Genomic DNA, 15,519 nt, shown 5'->3' on the forward strand with positions numbered 1-15,519 from the left:
GAGAAAAATTAACATCTTGACTTCCACTATACATCTGGGTGGTCAAATGCCTATTCCCAGTCAAGAAAAAAACCTTACAGATATGGTAAGGTATACTGAAAAAGAAAAGAATCTTCCATCAATGTAGACTCTGACAAGTCAGTACAGCAGCACCAATCTACAGAAGTCAAAAGAATCTCATTGCTACAGATATTAAAGAAATAACTACTTAAGAGGTGGAGCTAGAGCTAACAAAAATTGTTCTATTATTAAAAAAACCTAAATCACAATTTTCATATGAATTTTAACAGTCAAAGGTCAAATGGTTCAAGTAAAATGACCCAACTTGTAATACTAGCAAATAAATCTTTGCATTTGTATTTTGTTCTGCTTTTCCACTCCAAAAGCATTTGAGACATGAATAAGCTAAGATATTACGAAAACTTCACCTGTGAAGGCTCTGAAGGACACCAAACACAAAGACAGGTTTGAAGTACACTAGAAAAACTGTACTTTGTGACGGGTGCATTTGCATATTACCTGGTATTGCCTTTGCCCACTTCACTGCAGCCACAACTTGCCGTCCCCCCAGCATGTTGAGAGTGGAGAGTATGCGCCAGCTGGAGTCGGGCAGTGTACTGTCGTAGCCCGAGTACAGCACCTCGGGCTCGATCACCTCCAGGAGGGACACCAGGGTGGGTGTCAGCTGCGGCAGTGTCGCTGGGACGATGCTCTTGTTTCCTGGTGTTTCCGAAACATCCCGTGTTCCCGCAGTGCTGGTCTGCTGAATTCCTTTGATCTTCTTCTTTGTTTTTCGAGCTAGGAAAGTTTTGGTAAGAATGGGTTGGATAATGGAAAGTGACCACAGGGCAATAAAAGTCTACAGGAGGAAATGCTGCTTTCATTTTCCTGCAGTTGTGGATTGGGCAGTTGAAACTTTTAAAGCATTTTGTCATAAAATTATAAATAATGTCACATTTTTTCTAACTAAACTTCCTGTGACAATAAGGTTACTATACATTTTAATGAAAATCACATTTGGGTTAAGGTTTCAAAACATAAATAATGCCTGCATACACATTACAAAGCTGATTGTAGAATACAAGGCCTGTTCCTATGATGTATCAGTGAAACTTCAAGTGACTGCATGACACCTGCTTGGAAGCATTTGCAGGACTGCACACTTTACAAGCTCCTCAAAATACTAAGTCTAGAAACCATGCAGAAGAAAGGAAAAAGATATATTTAATGAGTAAGAACTTACTCAGTCTCTCCAGCCAGGGAAAACATTTTTTTGAAAACACTGGGCAGGAGAAGATTTTTCTCTTGCCAGCTTTCTTGCATATAAATCACTGCTGCGTAATGAAACCATAAAACTTGTTCCCCAAATAAATAAAACATCACACAGAGATGTTAACTGTAAACTACAGAAAGTCGGAGCAATAATTTTATTAGCATATTGTTAATAATGGAGCCTCCTACTTGGTGTTCAGCTCTCCTGGACGCAGGCTGCTATGCTGAGCGCACTATTGAACCGAGACCAAAATGAAACCCACTTCTTTTTTTGTGTCTCAATTAATTAAACGATTTTCTGTTCTGGAACTTCAGAGATAGAACAGTAGCTCATTAAAAGCAACATGTAAATTGCTTGAACATTCAAAGTTTCTACCAATCTACTCAGAATCTCTAATTATTAGAAATGCACCAAGGCTGTAGCTTAACACCATATACTCCTGCTGCCTCCTGACCCTGTTCCCCCATGGGCGTGTACAGAGACGTCACAAACTAACTGCGAAATACAAGAAACTCTCTACGGACTTTCTATAAATTGTGTTTTCCCAAAGGCTTATACACTGGCCATTTTTGCCAAGACTGTCATGGGGGAACAGCAACAGTTATTTCCTTAGAGCAAAGAGCATCTTGTTATTCTCATGTGTATTTTTAAAAGCTGCTTCAAAATCCCTTCAACATTGTGTCATGTTTTACCGTTATCCTTGTTCACAAAAGCAAATGAACTGCTTGACTTAAATTTGCAAGTACATGCCTTCAGCTTAACACAGACACCTGGTATGGAAAATTTCCAGCCCAGAAAGACTGGTAAAATGCTAATCAAAAGAAATACATCAGATAAGAGAAAGTATTATGCAATAATTTTTTATTAGGCTATGCTACTAGACCTTAGACATTATAGTTGCAACTAACAAAAAAAGAAGGTTGAGATAATGTATTTCTTTATAATTTATTTTCAAATATAAAAATACCACAAATTCAAAACCAGCTCCTTAGGGCAAATTACAGAAGATAACCCATACAGATAAACTCTGCATGAAATGAAAGCATCCAAGATTTTCTGTTAAGAACAAACAACCCCCCAGCCCTCTGCAGTCTGGCATCCAGTGAGGTTGGACAGGCTTCCAGCTTTATGGCACACATTTCCTGCCGTTGGGCAGATGGTCTGTGCACCTGAGCCACGCAGGCCAATCACCCACCCAGGAGGACACCAAACCTTCCCACCACCCTGCTGAAGCCCAAAGGCTGCCAGAGCGGTATGAGACTGTGCACCTCACTTCTAAAATAGGATTGACAATGACGAAATCCACTGCAGTTACAGAGCAAGGAATATTATTAGAAAGAAGAAGAAAATCTTAAAGAAATGGAAATAAACTCATCAGAAAAACTCCAATAAATTGTCAACAGTTTAACTGTAACATGAAGTTGGAAACGGAAAAAGAAAACCACGACTTTTTACATGTAAAAAAAAAAAAAAAACAAAAAAACCCAATCTTTTTTTAAACACATCAGAAAGAAAAAGCATGCCAAGGAATGCCCAAGGTCAATGAGTGATGAAAGTGGAAATGAGAATTCAAAGAGAAAGGCTATAGTATAAAATATAAATATCCTACTGTATAAATCTCTGCTACCTGCACCTTGACAGTCCTGTATTTCTCCAGTCCTCCACACTCAAAAACCCCATGTGACAGAAACAAAAAAGTTCCCCAAAAGGGTGCTAATGACTAATGATAAACCAGACTATCACAGAAAATTATCAAGGAACATGTTTCTGGTGTAGAAGGTGCATCTTTTGTCTCAGCACAAGGGCAGGTAAGAATTGAAATACTGCACAACAGAGTCTACTTATAATTTTAAAATAAGTTAGTCCTCTACCCTAACAGTGGAATTCCCTGCAAGTATTGGAGACATATAGATGCTTGAAATGGCCAAACTCATGGAAGATGTCTACCAGTAAATAAGACTAAGGGAAAGGGGTCCTCCGATGGACACACTAGGATATCCTGATCTTTTGCTACTCTTTAACTTGATTGTTTATAACCATTATTTATGCACTGAGAACACACTTGACAACTTTTCAAAAAGAAATTACTGTCTAGAAAGTATATAAATTTAATTATCCTTTAAACAACAGTAATTCCTGAAGTGTGAGATCCTGAACTAGACAAGATAATAGGAAACCTTGTTTAGACTCTTCTGCATTTTATGTTGCCTTCCCATTTTCTTTCCATGAGTTCTTCTGTATGACCAATTCACCATCTGCTCAGATTTGTTCGACAAGTCATCGTTTTCATGGTTATTTTTCACTGCTTCACACTACCTTGGGGTCTTCCGTTTTTGCATTGCTGAGCTTCTAGATGTCTTTTCCCTCCCATAAAAGTATTCTCCACTCTTATATCCCAAACAACTTATATAACAATATCCATCCTCCAGAAAGTCACTATTCTCTAGGATTATCTGTGCCAAAATTCAGGCAAAGAGACTACAGTTGGAAGATCTCCAAACTACATACTGAAAAGTGGCAAGTATCAGACGTCATTTGATTTTAATTTTCTTGGGTGCAGAAAGGCAACGCAAGTAACACATCCTAGAGCCAGAGATAGCTATATTAATGTCTACTGTAAAAAGTTCACATGAATTGATGCAGCAAGGGAAAGGCTTCATATTAGAGTACTATACATAATAGATGCTTTATTCCTCTAGATAAATATATTAATATGCTCTATGTATCTTGAAAACACAAGTATGGAGAGAAAAATAAAACCAAGTCTTTTTAAAGAAAACTGTGTTCCTTTCCACCTAATGAAAAATGGTGTTTTTTTGCATTATTCTGTACTTTCTTTAGGCTTTGCTGTTAGCTTTACTCACTACTGGTCACGCCAGCCCCAGCAGGGCATTGCATCTTTCCATCCTGAACACCAAGACCAGGCAAGTGGACTACCCTGCTATTATCTCTGAAGTTGCAAGGTTCAGGCCACTGGGAGCATCTAAAAGCTAAATCCATCTCCTGAGAGACACTGCTTGACAAGTTCATGTACATTAAGGATTATTTTAGAACCCACTATTGTAGATTTTGACTGTTAAGAGATGTACTCTCACATCCTGCACACAGATTACAGCAAGATTTCAACAAACTGACCAGCAACACCCCCCCCCCCCCCCCGACAGGTTCTACTGCAGAGTATGCAATATTCTCTTAAGCATGTCACAGGAAGGGAACCATTTCAGACCGCTGGGGTTTTTCCCTTTGCTCTAATGGAAGGGGCATGTAGACCCCCCGCTACAGGTAGAAAAATGGATGATTTGTCCTCCTGAGAGAGGATGGAAGCAGCAGCAGAAGAAAGGACGTGCTAACATGGACTCCAATATGTGTATCATCTATGCCTTTAACATAATTCACAACTTAAGATTTTACTGAAGGATATTATCTGACTGAAACTGTTCATATTTGTATCTGACAAATACATTTTTGACATTTTTATCTGACAATTTTGACTACACAAGTACCATCATGCTAACTATGGTAGCAAGTTGTACTCATCTCTACAGCTCGAGGAAAAAAAAAAATCAAGCATAAAATGTATCTGGCACTAATAAAAATGTTTTATACCATTTTACAACTGCTTCTAAATCTGTAGTTGATGTGGTCTTCAGTTTCTCATAAGCCATCCAAGACTTTGTAGAGAACATGTACTGGTACATTTACATTTATTTAACCTATCTTTTCTAGAGAGATTCTGACATTTAAGAAGAATCCACAAGATGAACAAAAATATTTTCCTTCAGTTTCAATAAACCCCACTCAAACTTTAGATCTTATCTCCAAGCTTTGCCTCATTTGTGGTTTTGGTGTCAGGTCACCCCCCTGAGCAACAGCGGACAGGTGTCACACTTCCCTACAGGAGTTCTGCTGTCTCAGATTCAGCAAAAAAGCAACAAGATACATACGCTGACAGGAATAAAAAATAACTCTGTTTGTGTGTATGACTCACTTCTGCTGAACATACTCAGAGAAAAAGCAAGTGAGCACAGACAGGAAAGTATAGGAGAAATTTTGTGTAAAGAAATCTTGCTTTTCATTAAAATACTTATACAGTATTATGCACTAATGACTTCTAAAGTGCTGGTGAAATAATTCCCTTAGCTTCATAGACAGCATAACCTTTATTGACTAGGACTCAAAAACAAAAATGGGATTTGAATATTAAGTTACCTTCAAGGTTCATGCCAGCTTGAAGACATTTCCGGTAGCGGCATGCTGGGCAGTTTTTCCTCCGAATTTTGTCAATAATGCAGTCATTTCTTCCAGCACACAGGTAGTTGTGCTGCCCTGTATTCATGAATAAAATAGCCATCAGCGCTACAATTGGAGTAGTAGATGAAATCATTTATCCTTTCAGCAACATTAAAAGTCTGGTGACTATACAATACCTTTAACAACTGTTCTTCAATTATTGCAAAAATAAGATCAGTATCCATATGGTTTCAGATATCTGTACACCAAACATACTTCTCATAGACACCAAAGTAAATAAATTTAAGTAGAAATCCCATTTTCTATTTGTTAATATCAGTATAATTCTATTTTTAAAACTATTTTTCCTCTTACGTTTCTCAAAGCTATCTGCTATAGTATATTTCAAATTTCCCTAAATAGTTTCACAAGAGATGTAATTAACATTCAAAAACACATTTTGAAAGTATCCATGTAAACATTTCTGCAGATACACAGACACAGCTTTCATCATTTTGAGAGTCATGAAACCTCGTCCTTGTTTAACTTGGAGCCTGACCTGGACAAACCAAGTTCTCTGACATTTTAATGGATTTTATGCAGCAAAACTGACCCTAGAAACAGGCAAGTTGTACTATGTGATTTAATAAGTCTGCATTTCTTAGAAGCTTCGAGAAGGAGAATAGTTGTATCTATTCTTAATTATCTGAATTATATGAAAAAATGTCTCAATAGAACTCGTTTAGAGAAAGGTATTACCTAAGAGATATATCCACCTCCCTGAGAGAGATTAAGAAACGCGCAGAAGCAGCAATCTAGGCTTTTATAGAATCTAGGTTCTGAAAGTATAATATTGTGAGAGACAAACATTTTCCAATTACTGAGCTATTAACAACAGAATCTAAGAGTTTCTACAGAGGAAAAAGTACATGGTTAAGAAATTTGTTTGAAGTCTGCTGTGAAAATTATGGGTATGCAGAGACCACAACTATGGCTTTGGTCAATCTTCTCCACTGAAGAGTTTCAAGCTGACATTCCAAGGGAGCCCTGAAGGGAGTTTCTGTGTGAACCCCCTACCTTTTTCATGTGAAGAAGATGAAGCCAATAATATAATATAAATAATATAAACCAATAATATAAACCAATGAACATTTGCAATCACTGTAGTAGAACAAAGACTACAATTTCATGTCTCACAAAGATGTTCAATGAGACCATTTCATAGTCAATACAGATGCTTCAGGTATAGATTTTCTGCAACTCTTCTATTTTTTTTTCCTATCAAAGAGCTCCATCTCTGTGAAAGTACTGTTTGGTTTCCTGTATTTACTACTTACCCATTCTTGCCTTTTTTAAGGTGAAAGTTACATTATTATGTGCAGTACATAATATTAAAGCTTTCTTGTCACGTGAACACTTTGTGTAAAAACAACAGGAAGTTGTTTCTACCTTCTGCTTCATATCTGACTGCTATCCAGAGGACATGCTAGTAGCACAAAGCTCAAAACTCAGAGATATTTCACAAACAACACACTAGCAAAAACTGGTACCGAGCAAACACAAACATTTCCAAGAGGATTTATGGCAGACAGTGGCATTTCACAGAATGACTAGACACTTTTCAAGGCTACAGCTCAAGCAGCTCTGAAGCACTGTGAGACTTAACAAGTCTTTCCTCATTTTACTGGTGTGTAAAAAGGTTAGAAATTGCAGACAAACGATTTTGGGAGATGGAATTAAAAATGCTGAAGCAGGACAATCAGGAGCACAGTAGGAGGCAGACTTATTGGGGGCCTATCTGAGGTAGAGGAGAGGTGTGAAGATTCGAAGCAAGGTGAGGAACTGTACGTGAGGGGAGTGGTGAAGATCTGGGTTGGCAGGAGGCGGGGGATATCATGCTGGGAGATGAATGGGGTTGATTCTGGGACCAGACAAATTGAACCATGGAGGGCTCTAGGCTCTACAGCATCAGGAAAATAAGAATTAGAACAAGATGGCTTTGGTGATCCTGCGCTCCTAAGAAAGGCCAGTTTGCGTGAAGAACTGTGTGTAAATACACACTTTCTGTCCCACCCTCATCCTTCCTCTTCTTCTCTAGTTCTACTCTTTTCAAAGAAATAAAACTTCATATTGATTTTTTTAAAAGATACTGATACTTTCACTTTCTGTGACTACTTCCATCACAGTATGCATGCGTGTAGACAAAGGTACAAAAAGAGTTTCAGGCTAAAGGCTGGAAAACCAACGTGCAAAGTCAGTTTGATCTCTATCCTAACAGGTGCCTGGCAGCTAGTAATAAAAAGGATATTGTAGAAAGAAATTCTTTTTGCATATGTTTCTAATAAGAAAAATGCCTATAAGAGAAAAATGCCTTAAAGAGAGTACTAGAACTAACAGATCTTGGAAGAGTTCCTAAAAACATCCACAATATGTAAATCTGATGGATTAAGGTTGGGATGATCTGTGGATGTATAAAAAAAATACAAGTGGAGGTAAGCTTTGAGGAATTTACTGCATTTTTTCAGCTATAAGCCTGCTTACATTTTTAACACTAAAAAGACTGATATAAGATGCAGTAAGTTGCATCACTGATACAAAAGAAATTACTGTGTTTATTTCTTCATGTATCAATACTTTTGTGATTTGTTCATGTTTGAAGACAGGCAAAACCATTGCTATGACATATGATATTTCTTCTGAGGGCTATCCAGCAACTTTATTTCAATCACAGATACAGCTGACTATATGCTTCAAATAAAGAGCCTGTCTCTACATGGGAGTGCAACTTCAGACAGAACTCATTGAGAATCAGGAAGAGCACAAGTAGCTCACTACTTTGCACTTGTCCTTCTATTGTCTCTTGCTTTACTTCAGAAACTGCAATGCTGAACTTGACTTTCCTGATTCCTCCGAGAGACTCTGCCTTTCCACAGAGCTCCCTATTGCATCCAGTGAGCTGGGAATGGGGAAAAGTGTTGCTTCTGAAAGCCCGACTCCCAACTTGCAAAAACATTAGCAAAAAACAAGCCAGATCCACTTCAAAGACCCCAGCAATAGCTGCAAGAATGTAGCATGAGACAGGAAAACCTGAATTGCTGTACCTGGTAACGGCATTTTCAGAATAGAGGAATCGCTACCCTTTCAAGGACACAAAAAATATCCTCTAACTTTTCTGCATCTCTCTGATACTGGAGCAGTCAGGTATTGAGCTACAACTGAGTTTGTTATAAGGTGGCAGCTTATGCAGCCCCAAAACCACAGATTACTTATTCTGCTATGCACATCACAGATCCGTGTTAGGTTTACATCACATCCAGAATTATTTTCTTTCTCAGATTAGAGAGAAATCTTGATGATCCAAAACCACACACATGTGCCTGTTACCTAGTTACCCCTGCAAAACTATCAAAACCTTGCACAAACCAGACTTTGATGTTTCAGGTACAGTTTTATAAACAAATTAAGCTTAAAAATCACAAGGTTTATAAGTCTAACACAGACAAATATCTAGATATAAATGGGATAAATAAGCAAAAACAACATCAAAAGGAAACAAAAAACAAAAAGCCAAAACAACAATATATTCTTTTACGCTGTGTGTGAATGGGAGCATTTAATAAATGTAAATGCAATCCATGCTTCAGATAATACACCATTATCAATGTCATCTACCATGAAAAGATCAGTGACATAATGGACAGGATTTTTCATTCTAGCAAAAACATGAATTGCAGTAAAATGAAACAGACTGGTTTTGAATGTGGAGGATATGTATTTGGATTTACATTTTTAAACAGCAAATTGATCACAATATGTCTTACCTTCCACAGCTCTTTTGAAGAACACTTTGCAGCTGCCACAGGTAAGAACACCATAGTGACAGCCAGAGGCCTCATCAGAGCAAACAAGACAAAGCTTGGGAGGTGGTCCCGTAGTTGCTGAGGTTGTGGATGGAGAAGAGCTTACATCTGATCTCATTCCAGGGCTAAAAAAAAAAGTACAAAAATGTTTTTAATTAAGACCTATGGGATACTGGGAAACATAGTATTTTTAACTGTAAGAAATGGATTGCTCTTACCCGCAAATATTAACAGTTCTGCATATAAAATTCACTAGACTCTGAAATGGTTAAACGATGAGCTTTGTGAAACATAAGTAAAGCCATATGGATTTTTCATGCCTTATTTGACTAGGTCAAGATTACTTCCCTGACGCATCTCCAAAGCCAAGTTTCTTGCACAATTACTCTAGCTTTTAAAATTGACTCTTGTAACATGCTCTCATTCCATGCTGTTTTCATTACTGTCTCATTCCCTGCAGTCTACATATGAATCCTGCAAAAGCTTCCTTTCCAGGGTCATCACAGACAATATGGGATACTATTATGCAAGAAGCTGTGCAAATTAAGTCATATATTTATATACATTTACAGTAACAAATGATCATTTCACCCCAGCTTTTTTGAAAAAGAGTATTTATTCCTAATTTCAGGCCCAGGTTTTCCTGTGTAAACACACAGATTATCTACAAATGAAGAGCTAGTTCTTTACCAAAAACCCCCCATTGTAAGGATATAAACAATCTATCATAATCACCTTCAAGCTGCTTCTAATCGCAAGGGCTGAACCAACAGTGGTTGTGCCAAAGTTCAGAAGCTAATCTTAACTCAGCACATGTAAACAACATAGCCAAAACCTGACACATTATCTGTCGAAGGCTGCCTCGACATCTCCTGTTATACAGCCTATTTTGTTGAGCTTATTTTCACAGAGCTTTAAACTTTAAAAGTGTAATTTCTATACTGTATGCTTAACTTAAAGTTGTTTTCACAGAAAATTTTGTCAAACAGGGTTCTAGCTACTTTCCAGATGAAGCTAGAAAATAACAGGTTTTTTAAGACTTTGGTGCCTTTACTTGGAAAGTCTCCAGAACATCCACTTTCCCTGGGCTTAACATTTGTATGTAGGCTGGCTTTTGCATGGAAAATTCCTTTTCCTTTCCTAAAGAAAGTCTGATCAGATTTGGTCACACTTTTTTTTTTTTTTTTTAAACCTCATAGTTCTCACACATTCACAAAGTCCTTAAAATTCTAGCCCAAATTAAAATTTTCAACACCTGGGAGGCTTTGCTTTTGAACAGGTCTTCTCCACATGCCCAGTCCCCAGAGAGCAATTGAGAAATGACCCTTCCAGCAATTCAAAGGACTTGTGCTGTCATGTTTGTTCTGACCAAGAAGGACTTAGATAATAAAAACAGAGGAGCGGGAATCCTACGACTCAAATACAGAGAGATAAAAGTAAAACCAGAACAAACCTGTCAACGATGTCCACACTAGGATAAATATGGAACCAGAATGTAAAGTGAAAATGACTAGTGTCAGGGAAAAAAGTGAGATGGTACAGGCATGCAAAGATCTAAGGTACATGTAGATGACTCTGAAGAACAGTCTGTTATGAGCCAGATACGAGCAAGGTGACCTGCATCTAAGAGCAACAGCTCAAATATGCTGGAATAGCTATGGGGGAAAAGGAGAGAAGAGCAAGAGCAGAACAAGGGTGGTGCAAAGGCTTCAACAGGAAACCGCTGACAGTGGGAATGAAGTAGAATGAGTCAACCTTGAAGAAAAAGGGAAGAAAAAAGCCCACCCAGGGAAGAATGCTTCTTTCCAGAATTTGGAAAATACCTTAAATCTGTCACATCACTCAAAAAACATTTGGGAAATGCTGTAACACTTCTTAGAGTCTGTTACTCCCCAAAGAGGCTGACAATCACCATTAGCTAATCTGTCAACTAATGTGGCAGTCACCAATAAACTGCAATCCTGTTTATGATCCATATGATGGCTTTTCTGTGTTTTCTAATTAATTTGTCTTTTAAAGAGCAGAAAGCTACAATAAAATACTAAGGTTGCACAATCCAGCACTCAACATCCAAGTAATGGCAGAATGTAATTCAATTACATTTATTTCATGTCCTTACAAACACACATCTTTAATTACACACTCATCCTAATTTCTACAAAGCATGTCTGCTGTCCTTAGTGTAGAGGAGTTCTAGGAATGTAACGATGGAAGCTGCTGTTTGCATGGCCCCCCCATGGCTATGGGTTTGCAGGAAAAAAATGCATGGTTAAGGAAGCTGAGGATGCAAATCTACTTCTGCCTCTTATCCAAAGCTCGGTGTGAAGGTATTTGGCTGCCTTTTCAGAAATCCTATTTATCTTGCCTTCTTAACACACAGCTCAAGGTCTGGCATATGCTTTGAAGAAAGGCACACTACCACCTTAAGTCAATGTAGCTGTGCTTTGAGCTGAGTGATGCCCTCCTCCTCTGTTTGAGGAGACCCTTTCCCACCACATGAAAAGCTACTGCACACATATTTCCCATTTTGGGTGCTCCCACCTTGCCAAACAGCTCTCAGCTTTGCTCCATATTCAGAGAGGTGAGGTTTCTGTGGCCCCTGGGCCATCTCAGGCAGTACTGAGCAGGAGCAGTTCACCAAACCAAGCAGCCTGCAATGTGATCTCACGTTGTAGCAGGTATGAGCAGCAGTCTCCACATCTCCTTCCCCTGAAGCAGGTCTGCTTTTCCATTAAGATTACAGAAGGAATCCACAGATGAGAGGCCAAACTCAGGCTTGAGAACCCCTATTTGTTTCTTTGCTCCCTTACAACTTGGCTGTCTTATTAGAGGAATACTTTGTCTTCAAAGCTTTGCTTCCCTTCATGCAATATATACATTACTTTCTTTTGTTGTTTAGTTTGTTGTGGTTTTGGGAGAATTCCCCCTTCCCAGCTTACTGATCCATTTGGAAAAAGGAATTAAATTGCTTCCCTGCTTTGTAGTATCATATGCAAAAAGCTCCACAAAACCTCAACACTTACCTCAAAAAACAACCAACCCCCCCTATTAAAAACAGTAACCACTGGCCAGTGAAAAGCTAAATTGCCTCATTTTCTCTCAAGTTTTAGGCCCAGTAGCTCATTATACTAAAAAAAAATCTCAGTTTAAACATGGAAATGTAGGCTAGGAGCCTATGATTTTAAGTAAGGAATATATAACTTGAGAATTTCATTTCATTAAAATGATTAAAACCAGACAAAGACAGAAACATCTTTCTAGGCATAGTTTTGAAGACAGCTAATTTAGATACTAAAATGAAACTCTTCATACTGTATGAGTTTCAGACAAAACCATTTTTATGGAAACATTCTTCAACTGTCATAAAACATATTCCACTGAAACTTTTCAATCACCTTCAATTTTTAAACAGAGCTCACACCCTGTACCAGTACCACAGAAAATGTAACATGAGAAAGAATACAGATGATATGACTTACAAAACTAAAAATAAATTATTACATTGATTAATAAAGCAGTAGCCAGCAATCTAATCTGGGCTTCTGCCATATCTTTTCAAGCCTGGCTGTATCAGATAACGCCAATATTTACTAACTGTGTGGAGAGCTGCCAGACACTGACAGTCCCCTAGTTGTGCAAAACACAATTTTACTTGCCTGGAACATGGTGAACAGGAGGGATTACAGTGCAGAAGGACTCCTGCAAGAGCCACAACAAAGTGGCTTGAGGTTTAATACAAACCTTTTACCTATGAAGTTACATATAGTAAAAGACAACCACATCCTAAGGGAGAGAAATTATATCCTACGATAATATAATAATAAATACCTTATCTTTCAGTTATTTACAGTAACGTTTTTAAACACAACAAAAAAAACCTAATAAAAGACACTTCTCAACTAAATAAAAAGCCAAAAAGCACACAAGAGAGGAAAAACATTCCAAATTTCAATGGTTAAAAATTTGTAAAAACTTTAATTTTGGGAGGCAAGGTGCAACAAAAATCAGTTCAAGGGTTACTGGGCCCCATTCTCATGTACTTTCAGAAGTTATTGATATGTAATCTAATTCTATTAATTTGTACAGATACTTTTCTTGTTTCCAATCACGGAAACACGTGAAAGATTTAAAGAAGATGCAGCCACAGGAATAGGCTCTGTAGAAATCCAGTTGTTTAACCAAAGCCATTTCTGTGTTAATCATTTACCAGGACTTTCGAACCAGGCTCAAGGGTCAAACTTCAATAAAGACAGGTGTGGTAGCATTTATGGTGGTGGGAAGTTTTCCTTTCTTGGGGTCCCCATACACTGTAGTCACATCATCCTCCCGTGGAGGCCAGCAGCCAGGGCACAGGGAATGCTCACAGGGGCCAGGCAACTCAGTCCCACTGGCACCATGCTCCTCTGGCAAGGCTGTTAGAGTCAGGGATCTGATAGGGGTGATCAGCAAAACCACCACCTGGCAATTTGCTGTCAACATTTGAGCAGAAAAATATTTGTTGTTCTGAAGAAACCTTCTTCCAGTATAATCACTCAGTACTGAAGAAAACACTTTCTTTTCCCCCTTTCTTCTGTCTTTACTGTGAAGAAGACAAAACCTCCCTGATACTACAAAAAACGTGCAGTCTCATACAGTGAACCTACTAAAACTACATTACTTTAAAAATATACTGCCTTCCTATTACTTTACATTATCACACAAAAAGTCTCCTTCAGTGAGATAGTCAAGAGACAAAAACTTTCATCAAGTAAAATTATTAGTCATTTACAGTCTACAACTCACAATGCTTTACCAGTGCATGAAAGCTTAGGATGATCAGCCTTGATCACATTTTGCCCAAGACCATGCCCAGACCTCATGCAGTTCTGCTGAAGGGTAAATTCTTTTAAAAATGTAAATTAAATTAGCACGAACAGCATGTTACATACATGCAATGAGAAGAGAACTTGGTTAACAGTTTAAAAACCACTATATTTAATTGTGTGCTACAATGGAAGGAGCATCTCAGGCAATCTGTGGGGCTACAGGCAAAGAAACATCTGTCACCATAGCAATTGTCAAATTTTAAAAAGTCTACCTTGAAGAAAAGTCCAAGGGAAATGCGCAACTGAAACTTTTCCAGACATACAGACAACTAAGGTATGCCTTGATAATATAAATTACAGAAACAGAATGCTTGCAACCAGCTCTTGAAAACCTGTAACAAAATGCATGTTTTCATGTCCAACTGCTAACTCCTAGAAAAGAAATGGATGCAGTATGTCTAGGGTAGGAAGAAATAGCTCAAAATTTTACTATATTTATGATTTATGTTTAAAGTATGGTTAAAAAGAATATTCATTTTGCTCCTACTTCTACTTTATTGCTTCATAAATATGAGTTACATTCACTCTGTGTTCTGTATGACCAGCAGCCAGGTTCATCAGCATAAGTCACCTTAGTATTGAACCAACATATTCTTAAAAGCTAGTTACTTATCTGCCTAAGTAGTAGCACCAAACTAACAGCAAAGAAACGATTTTCAATGTCGTTGCCATCTGGGCCTCCTTCTTATCTTCTAGCACCGAGAACAATGTAAACACTCAACTGCATACATCAACCAATTACATTTTTTTAATTGATTGCTTATTTCTTTATTAACTAGGGAAACTGCAAATTATTTTTTATGCCCTCTTAGGCAGGAAAGTAGTTTTCTGTTCAAGCAGGAAAAAAACTTTATGACAAGGCTATCAACACTGTACTTTTCATTACAATATTTAAATAAAAGTATATTTGTCAAATGACAGTGATTTAAAAAAAAGGTTTTTTCCGAGAACCTACAGCACTGGTTACCATGGTCTGTTCTGTCTCATAACATTCTCACTTAAGATGAAAGAGACTGGTATGGACTGGTGAGAACTATCACCTTCCTCCCTGACTGCTCTGTTTGTGGGCATTACACACAGGCAACAGAGCCAAAGGTGTTTTGGGGTGCAGACTAAACATTCCCACTGGCTGGCTCAGTGTACAAACCACCCATAAACCAGTCAAACAAACAAGCATATACTCAGTGATGCCATAATAAGTAAAAATCTACTAGAGATTACAATATTTAACCAAAGCCTGCACATAAAAGCATCCAGCGTTACTGCTCTACAGCCTCTCTGAAAGCCAAAG

The 15,519-nt window shown here is 38.0% G+C and overlaps 1 protein-coding gene across 2 annotated transcripts in view; it reads right to left on the minus strand.

Annotated features, from left to right (window-relative positions):
• NR3C1 (nuclear receptor subfamily 3 group C member 1) overlaps nucleotides 1-15,519 on the minus strand; it is a 70,896-nt gene that overhangs the window by 19,715 nt on the left and 35,662 nt on the right. For both annotated transcript variants that reach the window (XM_062001937.1, XM_062001938.1), the window contains exons 3-5: nucleotides 9,325-9,488; nucleotides 5,483-5,599; nucleotides 520-798 (exon numbers count right to left, since the gene is read on the minus strand). In XM_062001937.1, the coding sequence (XP_061857921.1) occupies nucleotides 520-798; nucleotides 5,483-5,599; nucleotides 9,325-9,488 (560 nt within the window). The remainder of the gene's footprint in view (nucleotides 1-519; nucleotides 799-5,482; nucleotides 5,600-9,324; nucleotides 9,489-15,519) is intronic.

The sequence above is a fragment of the Colius striatus genome, chromosome 9 (genome assembly GCF_028858725.1).
Source record: "Colius striatus isolate bColStr4 chromosome 9, bColStr4.1.hap1, whole genome shotgun sequence".
Lineage (NCBI taxonomy): Eukaryota > Metazoa > Chordata > Aves > Coliiformes > Coliidae > Colius > Colius striatus.